The following is a 24,216-nucleotide window of genomic DNA, read 5'->3' on the forward strand; positions in this document are numbered from 1 at the left end:
TTCAATCCTAGCTTGGTACCATATACATCCCTCATGTGGCAAAAATTTGTACTACTTGGGCTACAAGAATACACTTCTGCTTTAGCAATAATGAAGCGGGATAACAGAGAGGAGACCGCGCTTGATATGGCAAGCAAGCTCTAATCATCTGCATATGCCGTGCATGGCCCAACAAATGCTGGAATATCTGCTGTAGAGGCAGAGGCCATTTAGCGATTGAACACTTTGCCATGACTGTCAGAGAACCCATCTGCAATAGCACTCCTGAATGTGGAAGAGTGACAAGTGTCAATTGCCACCTCGACAGTGCACTGCTAGCAGTACCGGACAAATGGAGATGCTGTGATCGCATCCACAATATGATTTGCGATCTGGAGAGCCAAGGGGTGGTCAGCAAAACCCACTCACCCTTCAACAGTTCCATCTGGCCTGTGCACAAATCTGATGGAGAATGGAGATTGACTGTGGACTATCGTGCCTTGAATGAAGTGACTCCACTGCTGAGCGCTGCCGTGCCGGACATGCTGGAGCTGCAGTACAAGCTGGAGTCCAAGGCAGCAAGGTGATATGCCACCATTGACATTGCCAATGCATTTTTCTCCATTCCTCTGGCAGCAGAGTGCAGGCCTCAGTTTGCTTTCACCTGGAGGGGCGTGCAGTACACCTGAAACCCACTGCCCAAGGGGTGAAAACACAGCCCCACCATCTTCCACGGACTGATCCAGACTGTACAGGAAAAGGGTGGGGCTCCAGAACATTTGCAGTACATTGATGACATCATTGTGTGGGGGAACACAGCAGCAGAAGTATACAAGAAGGAGAGAAAATTATCCAGAGTCTCCTGAAAGCTGGTTTTGTCATCAAAGAAAAGCAAAGCCAAAGGAACTGCCCAAAAGATCTAATTCCTAGGAGTGAAGGGCAAGGCGGACGGCGCCAGATTCACACTGAGGTCATCAGTAAGATCACTGCAATGTCTCCACCAACCAGCAAGAAGGAAACACAAGCTTTCCTAGGTGCCATAAGCTTTTGGAGAATGCACATCCCTGCATGCAGCCAGATTGTGAGCTCTCTCTACCTGGTCACCCGCAGGAAGAACAATTTCCACTGGGACACTGAGCAGCAGAAAGCCTTCACCCAGATCAAACAGGAGATAACTCATCCTGTAGCCCTTGGCCCAGTCAGGATGGGACCAGATGTGAAGAATATGTTCTACTCTGCAGCCAGGAACCATGGTGTGTCCTGGATCTTTTGGCAGAAGGTGCCTGGTGAGACTTATGGTCAACCATTGGGATTTGGGAGTCAAAGTTCCAAAGGGTCTGAAGCCAAATACACTCCCACAGAGAAGGAAATATTGGCCACCTATGAAAGATTTCAAGCTGCCTCAGAGGTGATTGGCACAGAAACACAACATCTCCTGGCACATTGACTGCCAGTGCTCGGGTGGATTTTCAAAGCAAAGGTTCCCTTTACCCACCACGCCACAGACGCCACAGACGCCACATGGAGGAACTGGATTGCCCTCATCATGCAGCGCGCCCGTTTTGGAAAATTGAATTGCCCTGGGATTTTGGCAATAATTACAAATTGGCCCAAAGGTGAAAACTTTGGTCTTACTGATGAATAAGTGAGCTGGGCTCAAGAAGCTTTAACATACAACCAACTGCCAGCAGATGAAACACGCTATGCTCTTTTCACCAACGGTTCCTGCTGCATCGTGGGGATGAACCAGAAGTGGAAATCAGCCGTATGGAGCCCCACATGACAGATTGCACAAGGTACCGAATGAGAAGGTGGAACAAGTCAACTTGCTGAACTCAAAGCTGTTCAGCTGGCCCTGGACATTGCTGAAAGAGAGAAGTGGCCAAAGCTCTACCTTTACACTGATTCATGGATGGTAGCCAATGCTCTGTGAGGTTAGCTGTAAAGGTGGAAAAAGGCCAACTGGCAGTGCAGGGGACAACAATTCTGGACTGCTGATGAATGGAAAGGCATTGCCACTCAGGTAGAGAAGCTGTCTGTGAAACTTCGTCATGTGGATGCCCATGTCCCCAAGACTCAGGCTAATGAAGAACACAGACACACTGAGCAGGTAAATCAGGCTGCACAGATAGAGGTGTCAAAGACAGACTTAGATTGGCAACACAAGGGAGAATTGTTCCTTGCCCAATGAGCCCATGACGCCCCAGGTCATCAGGGAACAGATGCCACCTATAAGAGGGCACAAAACGGAGGGGGGGATCTAACCATGGCCAGAATTTCTTAGGTTACCAATGACTGTGAGATGTGTGCTGCCATTAAGCAAGCCAAGTGGGTGAAGCCCATCTGGTATGGAGGGCGGTGGTCCAAATATAAGTATGGGGAGACCTGGCAGATTGATTACATCACACTGCCTGAAATCCACCAAGGCAAGCTCTATGTGCTGACCATGGTGGAAGCCACCACCAGGTGGTTGGAGACCTACCCTGTGCCTCACGCCACTCTCTGTAACACCATCTTGGGCCTAGAAAAGCAAGTCTTTAGAGGCATGGTATTCCTCAGAGAATTTAATCAGATAACAGGTCTTGTTTCAAGAACAGCTTTATAACCACCTGCGCTGGAGAGCACGGCAATGATTGGGTGTACCATATTCCCTACCATGCACCAGCGGCTGGGAAATTGGAGAGGTGCAATAGATTGTTAAAAACCACCTTGAAAACACTGAGTGGGGGATCTTTCAAGAATTGGGAGTGGCATCTAGCAGTGGCCAAGTGGTTAGTTGACACCCGAGGTTCCACCAACCGAGCAGGCCCGGTGCAGTCACAGTCCTTGCATACAGTAGATGGAGATAAATTCCCAGTATTGCATGTCATAGGTTTGTTAGGGAAGACAATTTGGATCAATTCTGCCTCAAATACAGACAAACCCATTCATGGGATTGTCTTTGCTGAGGGACCAGGTGGCACATGGTGGATAATGCAGAAAGATGGGACAACATGATGTGTATCTCAGGGAGATCTGCTTTTTGGATGAGAACCATATGTAAATATTACTATTGGATGTCACTGTCATTGTCTGTATATAGCTGTTTTCTGTGCATACATATATTTGTATGATGTATGTGTTTACAGAATTAGAATATATTTTAGATATAGTGGTAAGCTGACCATACGGAAATAAGGGGTGAAATGGCTTGGGGTGACTTTATGATGCTTGTATCCTCAAATTGTTCGTTTGTGTTCAATATTGAGTTCTGCAGCTTTAAGACTGCTTCCAGGAGTGAAGCAGGAAGAGAAAGAAGTGCAGAGTTTGTAGTCAGAGACTGCACTTGCTCCCCCACATTCTTCACACAGATTGTGTTGTCTGCAGTGGACAGCAGGAATGACTTCTTTTTTTTTTTTGGTTAGTTATGCTGGCTAGCTGAGGCAAAGGAGACCCCTGGACACTGTTTTTTTTCCCTTTCTAATGGAATTGATTGAACCTGCTCTGGACTGAAAACCCCAAAGGAGCACTGGGAGGTCACACTTGTGTCCTACTGGGGCCTGGCCTAGGCCATGGCATTTCTCAGCACCGAAAGGACTCAAAACAGACTGAGGAAGCTGGGCTGCGACCCACAACAAGGACTCTTCTGAGTTTGTCATCTCTTTCAGAGCAGCGAGAAGTTTTGCCATTTGCTATTGTTCAATTTTGTGCTGGGAAGCGCTTTGTCTCTTAAATAAACAGTTTTTTCCACTTTTCTCTTAGGAAGCATTTTCCCCAAACCAGAGAAGGGCCCCCATTTGGAGCTTTCCTCCCAAATTTGCCCTAAACTAGGGCAATTGGGAAGGGGTTGGGGGAGAAGTAGAAGGAGTATGAAGAGAAGCAGAAGGAAAAGGCTAAAGAGAATGAAGATAAGAAGGGAAAGGAGAATTAGATGAAGAAGGACAACATGAAGGAGAAGAAGGTGATGGAGTAGATGAGGAACATAGAGAATGAGAGCTATAAAGAAGAAAAAGGAAAAGACAAAGACAAAGACATAGGGAAAGGGAAAGACTTGATGACAATAAAATTTGTCAATGTACACGGCATAGAGAGGGAGAAGTCCCTCTCTGATTTTGGTCTCTTCCCCTTTAGCAGAGCCATGGTGTCACAGAGGGCCTGGAGCTGTGGCAGCCTTTGCTCATGGAGTGCTCCCAGCTCTGGAGTCAACCCCACTGCCAGCACTGCTGCATGGCTGTAAGAGCTCCTGGTCTCATTGCCTAAAAGCATTGAGATTTGTCTGTCTTCAGACAGAGTGCTTGGAGCCTCCTTGTTGATCTCCCTCTTCGTCACCGACCCATTCCCAAATCTCTCCTTCATATCCTCCTATTTCACCTTTGATTCCGTTTTATCCTCCACTTTAACCTATGCTATCCCCTTCAAACTTCTCTTCAACCATTCCCTTCCACTTCCATTTAGAGTTCTCCCAGAAGCACAAATTCGCCTCTCTTGCAACTCCCCCATCCCAGCAGCCCTCATGATTTGGGAAAACAATGCAAAGAGGCAGGAATTGGATGCAAGAAAACTTTATTGTAGCAAGAAGGGCAGGAGAGGTCAGGAGAGGGATGGTGGAAAAGCCCCAGGCAGGCCGGGTGTCATGGGCTGTGGGAGGCCAGGGCAGCTTGTGCAGAGCTCAACTTCTCCATGCTGGGCTGAGGCGGCCGCACGCGTTTGGGCTGGGCTGTGGTGGCTCTAGCAGGGCCCGCAGGTGTCCCAGAGCTTCTTGCTGTAGCGGGGCAGGGCGCAAGGGCTGTAGGCGGGAGCAGCGCAGGCTCTGCCAAAGGTGCAGAGGCCAGCCGAGGCCTGGGTGGCGCCGGCACCGTAGAGGCCGCCCAGCCCCAGGGAGCCGCCAAAGGCCGGTGCTCCGGAGGAGCCCACCACGGCTTGCTGGGGGAAGGAGGTGAGGATGGGGCCGGGGAAGGTGACCACCACGGGGGGCGGCTGGATCAAGGCCGAGGAGTCGGGGCACTGGCGGGCACACAGCTCGTTGCAGCTCTCAGCGATGGGCTGGGGCACAGCCACGCTGGTTTTGGGGGGTGCACAGCTCGTAGCTGCTCCTGGGGGGGGACACACATCGTAGCAGGACATCTTGGTGTGACAGAGATGAGGCTGAAAGGGAATTCAGAAAACAGGGGTTAGAAGAGTCATGGGGATCTCCAGATTCAGCAGTGTGCTGCTCCCACACCTGCCACAGACTCTGACTGGCCACAGCCACACAACCTTGCCCACACTGCCCAGCAATGGCTCTGTGCCCAGCAGCACCCTTAAAGCCCTGATCCCTAAGCCCCCAGATCTCACAAGCCCTGCCCAAGTCCCTGTGCCCAGCCTGGCTCCATCTGTCCCAGCCAAGGGGCTCCTTCCTTGCTCTCCCAAGGAGGCTGAGCTGGGCCTGGCCATTCCAGGCTGGTGCCAGCACATCCGCTCCCCCTGGCAGCTCTGGTGGCCAGGGAGGACCCTGGGCAGCCCCTGGGCCAGGAGGCAGAGCCCTGCAGGACCCACCTGGCCTTGGGCTGAGCAGAGTGAGGCCGCAGCAGTGGATGCAGCCCTGGGCCAGGACAGCGCTTTTATGGGTGGCTGCAGAGGTGGGGCAGGAGCTGCCCATGCTGGGTGCACGTGTGCGGGACAAGGCCCGGCCTCAGCCCTGCTGCCACGGGGCCCTTCTGCTGACTCCTGGATTTCCTGGCCAGCCTCAAGCTGCACCATCAGCTCCTGCAATTATCCAGCTGGGATGCTGCCAGTGCCACTTCGTGGGCCACAGCAGCTCCAGGAAGTGCCTGGCGTGTGCCACCGGCCGTCCCTGAAGGGCAGAGGGCAGAGCTGAACCAACACCTAAAGAAACGCACATCCTATGTGCCCCTGCCTGCTCAACACCACCCAGCACTGGCCAGCGCTGCAAAGCTGGACTCCATCTGGTCCCCAGGCACTGCCAGGGAGCTCTGTGACACAGGGAACACAGGGTCCCCATGGCAGGCTTGACATACAGGGCTCAAGAATCAGAAACCCTCGAAAAAGCGGAACTCTACTCAGGGATATTTCGTGCCCTACCGAAGGCCACGAAGCCCTCAGATGTGCCCATGCAGCCAAATTCCTGGGTGCTATCCCAGCAATCAAGTATCTGATGTGGCAGGAAGCACAAGATGGCTTGGGCATCAGGAGGTGCTGGGGCGGGACCACGGGGATGTTGACTCAGGGAGGGGCAGGGGCTGCAATACCCTGGTGTCAGCAGCAGCAGCACCAGGGAGTGTCCACTGTCCAGATTGGCCTGGCTGGAGCTGAGCAATGCTGGGGCTGCTATAAAAGCCCAGCCTGGGCCACACGGGGACAAGCACTCACCTGGCCACCTTCTCCTCCTCAGGGACAAGGGTAAGTGTGTGAGCCCTTCTGCTCACAGCTCCCTGCTCCAGCCCTGGCCCCTGTGGCTTGGGTGCTGCCTCTGCTGCTCTCCTGCCATGGCTGCCCTCTCTTGCAGAGCACCCTCGCATCTCTCACCAAGATGTCCTGCTACGACGTGTGCACCCCCAAAACCAGCGTGGCTGTGCCCCAGCCCATCGCTGAGAGCTGCAACGAGCTGTGTGCCCGCCAGTGCCCCGACTCCTCGGCCTTGATCCAGCCGCCCCCCGTGGTGGTCACCTTCCCCGGCCCCATCCTCACCTCCTTCCCCCAGCAAGCCGTGGTGGGCTCCTCCGGAGCACCGGCCTTTGGCGGCTCCCTGGGGCTGGGCGGCCTCTACGGCGCCGGCGCCACCCAGGCCTCGGCTGGCCTCTGCACCTTTGGCAGAGCCTGCGCTGCTCCCGCCTACAGCCCTTGCGCCCTGCCCCGCTACAGCAAGAAGCTCTGGGACACCTGCGGGCCCTGCTAGAGCCACCACAGCCCAGCCCAAACGCGTGCGGCCGCCTCAGCCCAGCATGGAGAAGTTGAGCTCTGCACAAGCTGCCCTGGCCTCCTGCAGCCCGTGACACCCGGCCTGTCTGGGGCTTTTCCACCATCCCTCTCCTGGCCTTTCCTGCCTTTCCTGGTACAATAAAGTTTTCCTGCATCTAATTCCTGTCTCTTTGCCTTATTTTCCTTACTTATGAACACCCCTGGCATGGGGGAGTTTCAGGAGTGGGAGGGGAAATGATGATGCAGGGATGTCCAGGGATAATGAAAAATTGAAGGAGAAAGCAAAAATAAAAAAAAGGAGGGATTCGAGAATGGAGGTTTATGTTGAGATCAAAATGAAATAAAATGGAAATTGAAACATAAAACAGAGCATGTTGGTGTCTTAGGGTGGATTTATGATGCCTGTATTCCAAAATTCAATCCTAGCTTGGTACCATATACATCCCTCATATGGCAAAAATTTGTACGACTTGGGCTACAAGAATACACTTCTGCTTTAGCAATAATGAAGCGGGATAACAGAGAGGAGACCGCGCTTGATATGGCAAGCAAGCTCTAATCATCTGCATATGCCGTGCATGGCCCAACACATGCTGGAATATCTGCTGTAGAGGCAGAGGCCATTTAGCGATTGAACACTTTGCCATGACTGTCAGAGAACCCATCTGCAATAGCACTCCTGAATGTGGAAGAGTGACAAGTGTCAATTGCCACCTCGACAGTGCACTGCTAGCAGTACCGGACAAATGGAGATGCTGTGATCGCATCCACAATATGATTTGCGATCTGGAGAGCCAAGGGGTGGTCAGCAAAACCCACTCACCCTTCAACAGTTCCATCTGGCCTGTGCACAAATCTGATGGAGAATGGAGATTGACTGTGGACTATCGTGCCTTGAATGAAGTGACTCCTCCGCTGAGCGCGGCCATGCCGGACATGCTGGAGCTGCAGTATGAGCTGGAGTCCAAGGCAGCAAGGTGATATGCCACCTTTGACATTGCCAATGCATTTTTCTCCATTCCTCTGGCAGCAGAGTGCAGGCCTCAGTTTGCTTTCACCTGGAGGGGCGTGCAGTACACCTGAAACCCACTGCCCAAGGGGTGAAAACACAGCCCCACCATCTGCCACGGACTGATCCAGACTGTACAGGAAAGGGTGGGGCTCCAGAACATTTACAGTACATTGATGACATCATTGTGTGGGGGAACACAGCAGCAGAAGTATACAAGAAGGAGAGAAAATTATCCAGAGTCTCCTGAAAGCTGGTTTTGTCATCAAAGAAAAGCAAAGCCAAAGGAACTGCCCAAAAGATCTAATTCCTAGGAGTGAAGTGGCAAGGCGGACGGCGCCAGATTCACACTGAGGTCATCAGTAAGATCACTGCAATGTCTGCACCAACCAGCAATAAGGAAACACCAGCTTTCCTAGGTGCCATAAGCTTTTGGAGAATGCACATCCCTGCATACAGCCAGATTGTGAGCCCTCCCTACCTGGTCACCCGCAGGAAGAACAATTTCCACTGGGACACTGAGCAGCAGAAAGCCTTCACCCAGATCAAACAGGAGATAACTCATCCTGTAGCCCTTGGCCCAGTCAGGATGGGACCAGATGTGAAGAATATGTTCTACTCTGCAGCCAGGAACCATGGTGTGTCCTGGAGCCTTTGGTAGAAGGTGCCTGGTGAGACTTATGGTCAACCATTGGGATTTGGGAGTCAAAGTTCCAAAGGGTCTGAAGCCAAATACACTCCCACAGAGAAGGAAATATTGGCCACCTATGTAAGATTTCAAGCTGCCTCAGAGGTGATTGGCACAGAAACACAACATCTCCTGGCACCTTGACTGCCAGTGCTCGGGTGGATTTTCAAAGCAGAGGTTCCCTTTACCCACCAGCCCACCTATGCCACATGGAGGAAGTGGATTGCCCTCATCATGCAGCGCGCCCGTTTTGGAAAATTGAATTGCCCTGGGATTTTGGCAATAATTACAAATTTGCCAAAAGGTGAAAACTTTGGTCTTACTGATGAATAAGTGAGCTGGGCTCAAGAAGCTCTAACATACAACCAACTGCCAGCAGATGAAACACGCTATGCTCTTTTCACCAACGGTTCCTGCTGCATCGTGGGGATGAACCAGAAGTGGAAATCAGCCGTATGGAGCCCCACATGACAGATTGCACAAGGTACCGAATGAGAAGGTGGAACAAGTCAACTTGCTGAACTCAAAGCTGTTCAGCTGGCTCTGGACATTGCTGAAAGAGAGAAGTGGCCAAAGTTCTACCTTTACACTGATACATGGATGGTAGCCAATGCTCTGTGGGATTGGCTGTAAAGGTGGAAAAAGGCCAACTGGCAGTGCAGGGGACAACAAATCTGGACTGCTGATGAGTGGAAAGGCATTGCCACTCAGGTAGAGAAGCTGTCTGTGAAACTTCGTCATGTGGATGCCCATGTCCCCAAGACTCAGGTTAATGAAGAATACAGACACACTGAGCAGGTAGATCAGGCTGCACAGATAGAGGTGTCAAAGATAGATTTAGATTGGCAACACAAGGGAGAATTGTTCTTTGCCCAATGAGCCCATGACGCCCCAGGTCATCAGGGAACAGATGCCACCTATAAGAGGGCACAAAACTGAGGGGTGGATCTAACCATAGCCAGAATTTCTTAGGTTACCAATGACTGTGAGACGTGTGCTGCCATCAAGCAAGCCAAGTGGGTGAAGCCCATCTGATATGGAGGGCGGTGGTCCAAATATAAGTATGGGGAGACCTGGCAGATTTGACTATATCACACTGCCTCAGACCCGCCAAGGCAAGCGCTACGTGCTGACCATGGTGGAAGCCACCACCTCATGGTGGGTGACCTACCCTGTGCCTCAAGCCACTGTCTGTAACACCATCTATGGCCTAGAAAAGTAAGTCCTTTGGAGGCATTGTACCCCTGAGAGAATTGAGTCAGTCAACGGGTCTCGTTTCAAGAACAGCCGTATAACCACCTGCGCTGGAGAGCACGGCAATGATTGGGTGTACCATATTCCCTACCATGCACCAGCGGCTGGGAAATTGGAGAGGTGCAATGGGCTGTTAAAAACAACCTTGAAAGCATTGAGTGGGGGATCTTTCAAGAATTGGGAGTGGCATCTAGCAGAGGCCAACTGGTTAGTTGACACCCGAGGTTCCACCAACCGAGCAGGCCCTGCCCTGTCTGAGTCCTTGCATACAGTAGATGGAGATAAATTCCCAGTATTGCATGTCATAGGTTTGTTAGGGAAGACAATTTGGATCAATTCTGCCTCAAATACAGACAAACCCATTCATGGGATTGTCTTTGCTGAGGGACCAGGTGGCACATGGTGGATAATGCAGAAAGATGGGACAACATGATGTGTATCTCAGGGAGATCTGCTTTTTGGATGAGAACCATATGTAAATATTACTATTGGATGTCACTGTCATTGTCTGTATATAGCTGTTTTCTGTACATACATATATTTGTATGATGTATGTGTTTACAGAATTAGAATATATTTTAGATATAGTGGTAAGCTGACCATACGGAAATAAGGGGTGAAATGGCTTGGGGTGACTTTATGATGCTTGTATCCTCAAATTGTTCGTTTGTGTTCAATATTGAGTTCTGCAGCTTTAAGACTGCTTCCAGGAGTGAAGCAGGAAGAGAAAGAAGTGCAGAGTTTGTAGTCAGAGACTGCACTTGCTCCCCCACATTCTTCACACGGATTGTGTTGTCTGCAGTGGACAGCAGGAATGACTTCTTTTTTTTTTTGTTAGTTATGCTGGCTAGCTGAGGCAAAGGAGACCCCTGGACACTGTTTTTTTTCCCTTTCTAATGGAATTGATTGAACCTGCTCTGGACTGAAAACCCCAAAGGAGCACTGGGAGGTCACACTTGTGTCCTACTGGGGCCTGGCCTAGGCCATGGCATTTCTCAGCACCGAAAGGACTCAAAACAGACTGAGGAAGCTGGGCTGCGACCCACAACAAGGACTCTTCTGAGTTTGTCATCTCTTTCAGAGCAGCGAGAAGTTTTGCCATTTGCTATTGTTCAATTTTGTGCTGGGAAGCGCTTTGTCTCTTAAATAAACAGTTTTTTCCACTTTTCTCTTAGGAAGCATTTTCCCCAAACCAGAGAAGGGCCCCCATTTGGAGCTTTCCTCCCAAATTTGCCCTAAACTAGGGCAATTGGGAAGGGGTTGGGGGAGAAGTAGAAGGAGTATAAAGAGAAGGAGAAGGAAAAGGCTAAAGAGAATGAAGATAAGAAGGGAAAGGAGAATTAGATGAAGAAGGACAACATGAAGGGGAAGAAGGTGATGGAGTAGATGAGAAACAAAGAGAATGAGAGCTATAAAGAAGAAAAAGAAAAAGACAAAGACATAGGGAAAGGGAAAGACTTGATGACAATAAAATTTGTCAATGTACACGGCATAGAGAGGGAGAAGTCTCTCTCTGATTTTGACCTCTTCCCCTTTAGCAGAGCCATGGTGTCACAGAGGGCCTGGAGCTATGGCAGCCTTTGCTCATGGAGTGCTCCCAGCTCTGGAGTCAACCCCACTGCCAGCACTGCTGCATGGCTGTAAGAGCTCCTGGTCTCATTGCATAGAAATACTGAGATCTCTCTGTCTTCAGACAGAGTGCTTGGAGCCTCCTTGTCAATCTCCCTCTTCGTCACCGACCCATTCCCAAATCTCTCCTTCATATCCTGCCATTTCACCTTTGATTCCGTTTTATCCTCCACTTTAACCTATGCTATCCCCTTCAAACTTCTCTTCAACCATTCCCTTCCACTTCCATTTAGAGTTCTCCCAGAAGCACAAATTCGCCTCTCACTCTTGCAACTCCCCCATCCCAGCAGCCCTCATGATTTGGGAAAACAAGGCAAAGAGACAGGAATTGGATGCAAGAAAACTTTATTGTACCAAGAAGGGCAGGAGAGGTCAGGAGAGGGATGGTGGAAAAGCCCCAGACAGGCCGGGTGTCACGGGCTGCAGGAGGCCAGGGCAGCTTGTGCAGAGCTCAACTTCTCCATGCTGGGCTGAGGCGGCCACACGCGTTTGGGCTGGGCTGTGGTGGCTCTAGCAGGGCCCGCAGGTGTCCCAGAGCTTCTTGCTGTAGCGGGGCAGGGCGCAAGGGCTGTAGGCGGGAGCAGCGCAGGCTCTGCCAAAGGTGCAGAGGCCAGCCGAGGCCTGGGTGGCGCCGGCGCCGTAGAGGCCGCCCAGCCCCAGGGAGCCGCCAAAGGCCGGTGCTCCGGAGGAGCCCACCACGGCTTGCTGGGGGAAGGAGGTGAGGATGGGGCCGGGGAAGGTGACCACCACGGGGGGCGGCTGGATCAAGGCCGAGGAGTCGGGGCACTGGCGGGCACACAGCTCGTTGCAGCTCTCAGCGATGGGCTGGGGCACAGCCACGCTGGTTTTGGGGGTGCACAGCTCGTAGCTGCTCCTGGGAGGACACACATCGTAGCAGGACATCTTGGTGTGACAGAGATGAGGCTGAAAGGGAATTCAGAAAACAGGGGTTAGAAGAGTCATGGGGATCTCCAGATTCAGCAGTGTGCTGCTCCCACACCTGCCACAGACTCTGACTGGCCACAGCCACACAACCTTGCCCACACTGCCCAGCAATGGCTCTGTGCCCAGCAGCACCCTTAAAGCCCTGATCCCTAAGCCCCCAGATCTCACAAGCCCTGCCCAAGTCCCTGTGCCCAGCCTGGCTCCATCTGTCCCGGACAAGGGGCTCCTTCCTTGCTCTCCCAAGGAGGCTGAGCTGGGCCTGGCCATGCCAGGCTGGTGCCAGCACATCCGCTCCCCCTGGCATCTCTGGTGGCCAGGGAGGGCCCTGGGCAGCCCCTGGGCCAGGAGGCAGAGCCCTGCAGGACCCACCTGGCCTTGGGCTGAGCAGAGCAAGGCCGCAGCAGTGGATGCAGCCCTGGGCCAGGACAGCGCTTTTATGGGTGGCTGCAGAGGTGGGGCAGGAGCTGCCCATGCTGGGTGCACGTGTGTGGGACAAGGCCCGGCCTCAGCCCTGCTGCCACAGGGCCCTTCTGCTGACTCCTGGATTTCATGGTCAGCCTCAAGCTGCACCATCAGCTCCTGCAATTATCCAGCTGGGATACTGCCAGTGCCACTTCGTGGGCCACATCAGCTCCAGGAAGTGCCTGGCGTGTGCCACCGGCCGTCCCTGAAGGGCAGAGGGCAGAGCTGAACCAACACCTAAAGAAACGCACATCCTATGTGCCCCTGCCTGCTCAACACCACCCAGCACTGGCCAGCGCTGCAGAGCTGGACTCCATCTGGTCCCCAAGCACTGCCAGGGAGCTCTGTGACACAGGGAACACAGGGTCCCCATGGCAGGCTTGACATACAAGGCTCAAGAATCAGAAACCCTCGAAAAAGCGGAACTCTACTCAGGGATATTTCGTGCCCTACCGAAGGCCACGAAGCCCTCAGATGTGCCCATGCAGCCAAATTCCTGGGTGCCATCCCAGCAATCAAGTATCTGATGTGGCAGGAAGGACAAGATGGCTTGGGCATCAGGATGTGCTGGGGCGGGACCAGGGGGATGCTGACTCAGGAAGGGGCAGGGGCCGCACAGCCCTGGTGTCAGCAACAGCAGCACCAGGGAGTGTCCACTGTCCAGATTGGCCTGGATGGAGCTGAGCAATGCTGGGGCTGCTATAAAAGCCCTGCCTGAGCCACACTGGGACAAGCACTCACCTGGCCACCTTCTCCTCCTCAGGGACAAGGGTAAGTGTGTGAGTCCTTCTGCTCACAGCTCCCTGCTCCAGCCCTGGCCCCTGTGGCTTGGGTGCTGCCTCTGCTGCTCTCCTGCCATGGCTGCCCTCTCTTGCAGAGCACCCTCGCATCTCTCACCAAGATGTCCTGCTACGACGTGTGCACCCCCAAAACCAGTGTGGCTGTGCCCCAGCCCATCGCTGAGAGCTGCAACGAGCTGTGTGCCCGCCAGTGCCCCGACTCCTCGGCCTTGATCCAGCCGCCCCCCGTGGTGGTCACCTTCCCCGGCCCCATCCTCACCTCCTTCCCCCAGCAAGCCGTGGTGGGCTCCTCCGGAGCACCGGCCTTTGGCGGCTCCCTGGGGCTGGGCGGCCTCTACGGCGCCGGCGCCACCCAGGCCTCGGCTGGCCTCTGCACCTTTGGCAGAGCCTGCGCTGCTCCCGCCTACAGCCCTTGCGCCCTGCCCCGCTACAGCAAGAAGCTCTGGGACACCTGCGGGCCCTGCTAGAGCCACCACAGCCCAGCCCAAACGCGTGCGGCCGCCTCAGCCCAGCATGGAGAAGTTGAGCTCTGCACAAGCTGCCCTGGCCTCCTGCAGCCCGTGACACCCGGCCTGTCTGGGGTTTGTTCACCATTCCTCTCCTGGCCTCTCATGCCCTTCCTGGTACAATAAAATTTCCTGCATACAATTCCTGTCTCTTTGCCTGTTTTTCCAAAATTATGATTATCCCAAGGATAGGGCATTGCAAGAGTGGGAGGCAAAATGGTGATGCAAATTTGGCCAGGGGCAATGGAAAATTGAAGGAGTAAGTGGAAATAGAAAAGAACTATAACCAAGAATGGAGGTTTATGTTGAGATGAAAATGGAATCAAAGGAAAATTGTATTAAAAATCAGAGAATTTTGGTGTCTTGCGGTGAAGGATTTGTAATTTGAATCCTAACTTGGTACCGTGTACATCCTTGATGTGCCAGAAGCTTTTATGACTTGGCCCAATAGAATACACTTCCGCTTTAGAAAGTATGTAGTGGCATGACATAGAGGAGACCGCGCTTGATATGGCAAAGAAGCTTTGAGCATCTGCAGATGATTTGCATGGCCCAAGACATGCTGGAATATCTGCTGTAGAGGCAGAGGGCATTTAGCAATTGAACACTTTGCCGGAACTGTCAGAGCAATAGCACTCCTGAAGGTGGAAGAGTGACAAATGTCAATTGCCACCTCGACAGTGCACTGCCGGCAGTACTGGACAAATGGAGATGCTGTGATCCCATCCACAATATGATTTGTGAGCTGGAGAGCCAAGGGGTGGTCAGCAAAACCCACTCACCCTTCAACAGTTCCATCTGGCCTGTGCACAAATCTGATGGAGAATGGAGTTTGACTGTGGACTATCGTGCCTTGAATGAAGTGACTCCACCGCTGAGCGCTGCCGTGCCAGACATGCTGGAACTCCAGTATGAGCTGGAGTCCAAGGCAGCAAGGTGATATGCCACCATTGACATTGCCAATGCATTTTTCTCCATTCCTCTGGCAGCAGGGTGCAGGCCTCTGTTTCCTTTCACCTGGAGGGACCCACAGTGCACCTGATACCCAGTGTATCAAGGGTGGAAACACAGCTCCACCATCTGCCATGGACTGACCCAGACTGCACCAGAAAAGTGCGAGGCTCCAGAACATCTGCAGTACATCGATGATATCATTCTGTAGGGGAATGCAGCAGCATAAGTATACAAGAAAGGAGAGATAATTATCCAGAGTCTCCTGAAAGCTGGTTTTGTCATCAAAGAAAAGCAAAGTCAAAGATGTGCCAAAAAGATCCCGTTCCTAGGAGTAAAGTGGCAAGGCAGATGGCACCAGGTCGCCACTGAGGTCATCAATGAAATCACCGCAGTGTCTCCACCAACAAGCAAGAAGGAAACACCAGCTTTCCTAGGTGCCATAGGCTTTTGGAGAATGCACATCCCTGCATACAGCCAGATTGTGAACCCTCTCTACCTGGTCACCCGCAAGAAGAATAATTTCCACTGGGGCCCTGAACAACAGTAAGCCTTCGCCTAGATCAAACACGAGATCGCCCATGCGGTAGCCCTTGGCCCAGTCGGGACGGGACCAGATGTAAAGAATGTGCTCTACTCTGCAGCCAGGAACCATGGTGTGTCTTGGAGCTTTTGGCAGAAGGTGCCTGGTGAGACTTATGGTCAATCATTGGGATTTTGGAGTCAAAGTTATAGAGGGTCTGAAGCCAACTATACTCCCACAGAGAAGGAAATATTGGCCACCTATGAAAGATTTCAAGCTGCCACAGAGGTGATTGGCACAGAAACACAATTCTCCTGGCACCTCGACTGCCAGTGCTGGGGTGGATTTTCAAAGCAGACCATGCCACCTATGCCACATGGAGGAACTGGATTGCCCTCATCACGCAGAGGGCCCGTTTTGGAAAACTGAATTGCCCTGGGATTTTGGCAATAATTACAAATTGGCCCAAAGGTGAAAACTTTGGTCTTACTGACGAATAAGTGAGCTGGGCTCAAGAAGCTCTAACATACAACCAACTGCTAGCAGATGAAACACGCTATGCTCTTTTCACCAACGGTTCCTGCTGCATCGTGGGGATGAGCAAGAAGTGGAAATCAGCCGTATGGAGCCCCACATGACAGATTGCACAAGGTACCGAATGAGAAGGTGGAACAAGTCAACTTGCTGAACTCAAAGCTGTTCAGCTGGCCCTGGACATTGCTGAAAGAGAGAAGTGGCCAAAGCTCTACCTATATACTGATACATGGATGGTAGCCAATGCTCTGTGGGGTTGGCTGGAAAGATGGAAAAAGGCCAACTGGCAGTGCAGGGGACAACAAATCTGGACTGCTGATGAATGGAAAGGCATTGCCACTCAGGTAGAGAAGCTGTCTGTGAAACTTTGTCATGTGGATGCCCATGTCCCCAAGACTCAGGTTAATGAAGAATACAGACACAATGAGCAGGTAGATCAGGCTGCACAGATAGGGGTGTCAAAGATAGACTTAGATTGGCAACACAAGGCAGAATTGTTCCTGCCCTATAGGCCCAGGACGCCTCAGGTCATCAGGGCAGAGATGCCACCTATAAGCGGGAATGAGACTGAGGGGTGGATCTAACCATGGACAGCCTTTCTCAGGCTATCCATGACTTTGAGATGTGTGCAGCCATCATGCAAGCCAAGTGGGTGAAGTCCCTCTGGTATGGGGGCGCGGTGGTCCAAGTATAAGTATGGGGAGACCTGGCAGATTGATTACATCACACTGCCTGAAATCCACCAAGGCAAGCGCTACGTGCTGACCATGGTGGAAGCCACCACCTCATGGTGGGTGACCTACCCTGTGCCTCAAGCCACTGTCTGTAACACCATCTATGGCCTAGAAAAGTAAGTCCTTTGGAGGCATTGTACCCCTGAGAGAATTGAGTCAGTCAACGGGTCTCGTTTCAAGAACAGCCGTATAACCACCTGGGCTAGAGAATACAGCAATGACTGGGTGTACCATATTCCCTACCATGCACCAGCTGCAGGGAAATTGGAGAGGTACAATGGGCTGTTAAAAACAACCTTGAAAACACTGAGTGGGGGATCTTTCAAGAATTGGGAGTGGCATCTAGCAGTGGACAACTTGTTAGTTAACACCCGAGGTTCCATTAACCGAGCAGGCCCTGCCCTGTCTGAGTCCTTGCATACAGTAGATGGAGATAAATTCCCAGTGTTGCATGTCAGAGGTTTGTTAGGGAAGACAGTTTGGATCAATTCTGCCTCAAATACAGACAAACCCATTCATGGGATTGTCTTTGCTGAGGGACCAGGTGGCACATGGTGGATAATGCAGAAAGATGGGACAACATGATGTGTACCTCAGGGAGATCTGATTGTTGGGTGAGAACCATATGTAAATACTACTATTGGATGTCACATTCATTGTCTGTATATAGCTGTTTTCTGTACATACATATATTTGTATGATGTATATGTTTACAGAATTAGAATATATTTTGGATATAGTGGTAAGCTGACCATATGGAAATAAGGGGTGAAATGGCTTGGGGTGACTTTATGATGCTTGTATCCTCAAATTGTTCGTTTGTGTTCAATATTGAGTTCTGCAGCTTTAAGACTGCTTCCAGGAGTGAAGCAGGAAGAGAAAGAAGTGCAGAGTTTGTAGTCAGAGACTGCACTTGCTTCCCCACATTCTTCACACAGATTGTGTTGTCTGCAGTGGACAGCAGGAATGACTTCTTTTTTTTTAATTAGTTATGCTGGCTAGCTGAGGCAAAGGAGACCCCTGGACACTGTTTTTTACCCTTTCTAATGGAATTGATTGAACCTGCTCTGGACTGAAAACCCCAAAGGAGCACTGGGAGGTCACACCTGTGTCCTACTGGGGCCTGGCCTAGGCCATGGCATTTCTCAGCACCGAAAGGACTCAAAACAGACTGAGGAAGCTGGGCTGCGACCCACAACAAGGACTCTTCTGAGTTTGTCATCCCTTTCAGGGCAGCGAGAAGTTTTGCAATTTGCTATTGTTCAATTTTGTGCTGGGAAGCACTTTGTCTCTTAAATAAACAGTTTTTTCCACTTTTCTCTTAGGAAGCATTTTCCCCAAACCAGAGAAGGGCCCCCATTTGGAGCTTTCCTCCCAAATTTGCCCTAAACTAGGGCAATTGGGAAGGGGTTGGGGGAGAAGAAGAAGGAGCATGAAGAGAAGCAGAAGGAAAAGTCTAAGAAGAATGAAGATAAGAAGGCGAAGGAGAATGAGAAGGAGAAGGACAACACGAAGAAGGAGATAGAGAAGATGAGAAACAAAGAGAATGAGAGCTATAAAGAAGAAAGACAAAGATGGGAAAGGGAAAGGGAAAGGGAAAGGGAAAGGGAAAGGGAAAGGGAAAGGGAAAGGGAAAGGGAAAGACTTGATGCAAATAAAATTTGTCAATGTACAGGGCATAGAGAGGGAAAAGTCCCTCTCTGATTTTGGTCTCTTCCCTTTTAGCAGAGCCATGGTGTCACAGAGGGCCTGGAGCTGTGGCAGCCTTTGCTCATGGAGTGCTCCCAGCTCTGGAGTCAACCCCACTGCCAGCACTGCTGCACAGGTGTAAGAGCTCCTGGTCTCATTGCATAGAAATACTAAGATCTGTCTGTCTTCAGACAGAGCACTTGGAGCCTCCTTGTCGATCTTCTTCTTCGTCACCGACCCATTCCCAAATCTCTCCTTCATATCCTCCCATTTCACCTTTGATTCCATTTTCTTCTCCACTTTAACCTTCGCTATACCCTTCTATCTTCTCTATAACCATTCCCTGCCACTTCCATTTTCTTTTGTCTCAGAAGCACAATTTCGCCTCTCACTCTTGCAACTCCCCCATCCCAGAAGCCCTCATGATTTAGGAAAAAGAGGCAAAGAGACAGGAATTGGATGCAGGAAAACTTTATTGTACCAGGAAGGGCAGGAGAGGCCAGGAGAGGGATGGTGAACAAACCCCAGACAGGCCGGGTGTCACGGGCTGCAGGAGGCCAGGGCAGCTTGTGCAGAGCTCAACTTCTCCATGCTGGGCTGAGGCGGCCGCACGCGTTTGGGCTGGGCTGTGGTGGCTCTAGCAGGGCCCGCAGGTGTCCCAGAGCTTCTTGCTGTAGCGGGGCAGGGCGCAAGGGCTGTAGGCGGGAGCAGCGCAGGCTCTGCCAAAGGTGCAGAGGCCAGCCGAGGCCTGGGTGGCGCCGGCGCCGCAGAGGCCGCCCAGCCCCAGGGAGCCGCCAAAGGCCGGTGCTCCGGAGGAGCCCACCACGGCTTGCTGGGGGAAGGAGGTGAGGATGGGGCCGGGGAAGGTGACCACCACGGGGGGCGGCTGGATCAAGGCCGAGGAGTCGGGGCACTGGCGGGCACACAGCTCGTTGCAGCTCTCAGCGATGGGCTGGGGCACAGCCACGCTGGTTTTGGGGGTGCACAGCTCGTAGCAGGACATCTTGGTGAGAGATGCGAGGGTGCTCTGCAAGAGAGGGCAGCCATGGCAGGAGAGCAGCAGAGGCAGCCCCCAAGCCACAGGGGCCGGGGCTGGAGCGGGGAGCTGTGAGCAGAAGGGCTCACACACTTACCCTTGTCCCTGAGGAGGAGAATGTGGCCAGGTGAGTGCTTGTCCCAGTGTGGCTCAGGCAGGGCTTTTATAGCAGCCCCAGCATTGCTCAGCTCCAGCCAGGCCAATCTCCATAGTGGACACTCCCTGGTGCTACTGCTGCTGACACCAGGGTATTGCAGCCCCTACCCCTCCCTGAGTCAACATCCCTCAGGTGTCACTTCTGCACCTCCCGCTGCCCAAGCCATCTTGTGCTTCCAACCATCTCAGATACTTGATAGCCAGGATGGTTCCCTGGAATGGTTTCCAGGAATGCCTTTAATAGTCCAAATGCGTGTGGCAGGGCTGGAATCAGCCTAGGCTCGGTGAACGTCTCTGCCCCTTTTTCCATGTGTAGATCAGGAAGTACATAAGGGATCTTTGTCGCCAATTTAAAAGAGTTTTGTGGGCACTGAATGCAGGTACAGAGGATCTGATTCCCATAGGCTCTTCTGTGGTGAACAGGTCATCTCCATGCTGCAGAGTCCTGGCACTACTGCCTCACATGCTGCAGCTCCTGCCATGTGTTACTGGAGCCTATTCTTGGGTGCCATCCTGGCTAACAATCATCTGATGTGGCAGGAAGGACAAGATGGCTTAGGCATCAGGAGGTGCTGGAGTGACACCTGGGGGATGTTGACTCAGGGAGGGGCAGGGGCTGCAATACCCTGGTGTCAGCAGCAGCAGCAGCAGCATCAGGGAGTGTCCACTGTGCAGATTGGCCTGGCTGGAGCTGAGCAATGCTGGGGCTGCTATAAAAGCCCTGCCTGGGCCACACTGGGACAAGCACTCACCTGGCCACCTTCTCCTCCTCAGGGACAAGGGTAAGTGTATGAGCCCTTCTGCTCTCAGCTCCCTGCTCCAGCCCCGGCCCCTGTGGCTTGGGTGCTGCCTCTGCTGCTCTCCTGCCATGGCTGCCCTCTCTTGCAGAGCACCCTCACATCTCTCACCAAGATGTCCTGCTACGAGCTGTGCACCCCCAAAACCAGCGTGGCTGTGCCCCAGCCCATCGCTGAGAGCTGCAACGAGCTGTGTGCCCGCCAGTGCCCCGACTCCTCGGCCTTGATCCAGCCGCCCCCCGTGGTGGTCACCTTCCCCGGCCCCATCCTCACCTCCTTCCCCCAGCAAGCCGTGGTGGGCTCCTCCGGAGCACCGGCCTTTGGCGGCTCCCTGGGGCTGGGCGGCCTCTACGGCGCCGGCGCCACCCAGACCTCGGCTGGCCTCTGCACCTTTGGCAGAGCCTGCGCTGCTCCCGCCTACAGCCCTTGCGCCCTGCCCCGCTACAGCAAGAAGCTCTGGGACACCTGCGGGCCCTGCTAGAGCCACCACAGCCCAGCCCAAACGCGTGCGGCCGCCTCAGCCCAGCATGGAGAAGTTGAGCTCTGCACAAGCTGCCCTGGCCTCATATAGCCCATGACACCCGGCCTGTCTGGGGCTTGCCCACCATCCCTCTCCTGGCCTCTCCTAGTCTTCCTGGTACAATAAAGTTTTCCTGCATCCAGTTCCTGTCTCATTTCCTTTTTTACCAAGTCAAGAGGTCCCCTGGCATGTGGGAGTTGCAAGAGCGGGAGGGGAAATGGTGGTTCTGGGAGAACTGTAAATTGAAGTGAAAGGGAATCATGAAATAGAACAGGGATGGTGACTGTTCAGATTAAAGTGGAGAAGAAAATGGCATCAACAGGGATGTGGGAGGATTTGAAAGACGGCTTTGGGAATACTCTGCACCTCTTTCTCTTCCCGCTTCAGTTTTGAAAGCAGTCTTAAAGCTGCAGAACTCAATATTGAACACCAACAGGCGATTTGGGGATACAAGCATCATAAAGTCACCCGAAGACATTTTACCCCTTATCTCCACATCGTCAGCCTACCATTATATCTAATATATATTCTAGCTCTGTTGCACTTACATCATACATATATATGTATATAGAGACTATGTATACAGCTATATACAGACAATGACAGTGGCATCCAATAGTTATATTTGCATATTTTTCTCACCCAACAATCAGATATCCCTCCGGTACACATCATGTTGTCCTATCTTTCTGCATTATACACCATATGCAACTTGGTCCCTCAGCAAAGACAATCCCATGAATGGGTTTGTCTGTATTTGAGGCAGAATTGATTCAAGATGCCTTCCCTAACAAACCTCTGACATGCAATACTGGCAATTTATCTCCGTCTACTGTATGCAAGGACTCAGACTGGGCAGGGCTTGCACGGTTGGTGGAATCTTGAGTGTTAACTAACCAGGTGGCCTTTGCTACATGCCGCTCCCAATTCTTGAAAGATCACTCAATGCTTTCAAGATCGAGTAGATCTCCAGCCATCAGGTGGTGGCTTCCACCATGGTCAGCACGTAGCACTTGCCTTGGCGGGTTTGAGGCAGCATGATGTAGTCAATCTGCCAGGTCTCCCCATACTTATACTTGGACCACCGCGCCCCCATACCAGAGGGGCTTCACCCACTTGGCTTGCTTGATGGCACCACACATCTCACAGTCATGGATAGCCTGAGAAATGCTGTCCATGGTTAGATCCACCCCTCAGTCTCATTCCTGCTCATAGGTGGAACCTCTGCCCTAATGATCTGAGGCATTGTGAGCTCATTGGGCAAGGAACAATTCTCCCTTGTGTTCCCAATCTAAGTCTATCTTTGACACCTCTATCTGTGCAGCCTGATCTACCTGCTCAGTGTGTCTGTATTCTTCATTAACCTGAGTCTTGGGGACATGGGCATCCACATGACGAAGTTTCACAGACAGCTTCTCTACCTGAGTGGCAATGCCTTTCCACTCATCAGCAGTCCAGATTTGTTGTCCCCTGCACTGCCAGTTGGCCTTTTTCCACCTTTCCAGCCAACCCCACAGAGCATTGGCTACCATCCGTGAATCAGTGTAAAGGTAGAGCTTTGGCCACTTCTGTCTTTCAGCAATGTCCAGGGCCAGCTAAACAGCTTTGAGTTCAGCAAGTTGACTTGCTCCACTTTCTCATTCGGTACCTTGTGCAATCTGTCATGTGGGGCTCCATACGGCTGATTTCCACTTCTTGCTCATCCCCACGATGCAACAGGAACCGTTGGTGAAAAGAGCATAGCGTGTTTCATCTGCTGGCAGTTGGTTGTATGTTAGAGCTTCTTGAGCCCAGCTCACTTCTACCTCAGTAAGACCAATGTTTTCACCTTTCGGCAAATTTGTAATTATTGCCAAAATCCCAGGGCAATTCAGTTTTCCAAAACGGGCGCGCTGCATGATGAGGGCAATCCAGTTCCTCCATGTGGCGTCTGTGGCGTCTGTGGCGTGGTGGGTAAAGGGAACCTTTGCTTTCAATATCCATCCCAGCACTGGCAGTCAAGGTGCCAGGAGATGTTGTGTTTCTGTGCCAATCACCTCGGAGGCGGCTTGAACTCTTTCATAGGCGGCCAATATTTCCTTCTCTGTGGTTGTATAGCTGGCTTTGGACCCTCTGTAACTTTGACTCCAAAATCCCAATGCCATGAGTCTCACCAGGCACCTTCTGCCAAAATCTCCAGGACACACCATGGTTCCTGGCTGCAGAGTAAAGCACATTCTTTATATCTGGTTCTGTCTTGACTGGGCCAAGGGCTGCCGCATGAGCGATCTCCTGTTTGATCTGATCAAAGGCTTGCTGTTGTTCCGGGCCCCAGTGGAAATCGTTCTTCCTGCGGCTGACCAGGTAGAGAGAGTTCACAATCTGGCTGTATGCAGGGATGTGCATTCTCCAAAAGCCTATGGCACCTAGGAAAGCTTGTGTTTCCTTCTTGCTTGATGGTTGAGACATTGCGGTGATTTCATTGATGACCTCAGTGGCGACCTGGCGCTGTCCATCTTGCCACTTCACTCCCAGAATCTGGATCTCTTGGGCAGGTCCTTTGACTTTGCTTTTTTGATAGTAAAACCAGCTTTCAAGAGAATCTGGATAATTATCTCTCCTGTCTTGTATACTTCCGCTGCTGTGTTCCCCCACACAATGATGTCATCAATGTACTGCAAATGTTCTGGAGCCTCACTCTTTTCCTGTACAGTCTGGATCTGCCCATGGCAGATGGTGGGGCTGTGTTTCCACCCCTTGGGCAGTGGGTTCCAGGTGCACTGCACGCCCCTCCAGGTGAAAGCAAACTGAGGCCTGCACTCTGCTGCCAGAGGAATGGAGAAAAATGCATTGGCAATGTCAATGGTGGCCTACGGCCTTGCTGCCTTGGACTCCAGCTCGTACTGTATGTCTCGGACGGCAGCATGTCCTAGTTTGAAGGACAGGTATTTTTTCAAGAAATGCAGGAGCTCCTCTTGATTATTATAGTTTTTGAATCAGTGACTCCCAGGCAGAGATATGGAGGTAGGAATACCAGCTCTTTGCTAATATATCTAAGCAAACAAAGAGAAACAACTGAAGCTGTGAAAATTGACAACAAAAAGAACAATAAATTAATTCCAGTCCCT

The 24,216-nt window shown here is 52.0% G+C and overlaps 6 protein-coding genes across 8 annotated transcripts in view; 3 read left to right on the top strand and 3 right to left on the bottom strand.

Annotated features, from left to right (window-relative positions):
- Positions 1-4,506: 4,506 nt before the first annotated feature.
- Positions 4,507-5,846, bottom strand: LOC130249940 (scale keratin-like). Its single transcript, XM_056485115.1, has 2 exons — positions 5,494-5,846; positions 4,507-5,103 (listed from the first exon to the last, which is right to left on the bottom strand). Exons 1-2 carry the CDS (start codon positions 5,695-5,697, stop codon positions 4,687-4,689), a joined length of 621 nt encoding a protein of 206 aa, XP_056341090.1. The 5' UTR covers positions 5,698-5,846; the 3' UTR covers positions 4,507-4,686.
- Positions 5,847-6,322: 476 nt separating this feature from the next.
- On the top strand, positions 6,323-6,961 carry LOC130249941 (scale keratin-like). The gene is made up of 2 exons (XM_056485116.1): positions 6,323-6,357; positions 6,464-6,961. Exon 2 carries the CDS (start codon positions 6,488-6,490, stop codon positions 6,851-6,853), a length of 366 nt encoding a protein of 121 aa, XP_056341091.1. The 5' UTR covers positions 6,323-6,357; positions 6,464-6,487; the 3' UTR covers positions 6,854-6,961.
- Positions 6,962-11,786: 4,825 nt separating this feature from the next.
- The window catches only part of LOC130249942 (scale keratin-like), a 30,449-nt gene continuing 18,019 nt past the window's right edge, over positions 11,787-24,216 (bottom strand). Inside the window, exons 1-2 of one of the 3 annotated variants that reach the window (XM_056485118.1) lie at positions 12,771-13,121; positions 11,787-12,380 (exon numbers count right to left, since the gene is read on the bottom strand). In XM_056485118.1, the coding sequence (XP_056341093.1) occupies positions 11,967-12,380; positions 12,771-12,974 (618 nt within the window). In that variant the 5' untranslated portion in view covers positions 12,975-13,121 and the 3' untranslated portion in view covers positions 11,787-11,966. Of the gene's footprint in view, positions 12,381-12,456; positions 12,489-12,770; positions 13,122-24,216 lie in introns of those variants that run through there. The other 2 variants (XM_056485122.1, XM_056485120.1) reach the window with 2 other exon arrangements.
- On the top strand, positions 12,466-14,311 carry LOC130249947 (scale keratin-like). Its single transcript, XM_056485127.1, has 2 exons — positions 12,466-13,634; positions 13,741-14,311. Exon 2 carries the CDS (start codon positions 13,765-13,767, stop codon positions 14,128-14,130), a length of 366 nt encoding a protein of 121 aa, XP_056341102.1. The 5' UTR covers positions 12,466-13,634; positions 13,741-13,764; the 3' UTR covers positions 14,131-14,311.
- LOC130249953 (scale keratin-like) lies at positions 19,074-19,603 on the bottom strand. Its single transcript, XM_056485135.1, has one exon. The coding sequence runs from the start codon at positions 19,601-19,603 to the stop codon at positions 19,238-19,240; it is 366 nt and encodes a 121-aa protein (XP_056341110.1). The 3' UTR covers positions 19,074-19,237.
- Positions 20,702-21,145, top strand: LOC130249954 (scale keratin-like). Its single transcript, XM_056485136.1, has one exon. The coding sequence runs from the start codon at positions 20,705-20,707 to the stop codon at positions 21,068-21,070; it is 366 nt and encodes a 121-aa protein (XP_056341111.1). The 5' UTR covers positions 20,702-20,704; the 3' UTR covers positions 21,071-21,145.

Source organism: Oenanthe melanoleuca, chromosome 2 (genome assembly GCF_029582105.1).
Source record: "Oenanthe melanoleuca isolate GR-GAL-2019-014 chromosome 2, OMel1.0, whole genome shotgun sequence".
NCBI lineage: Eukaryota > Metazoa > Chordata > Aves > Passeriformes > Muscicapidae > Oenanthe > Oenanthe melanoleuca.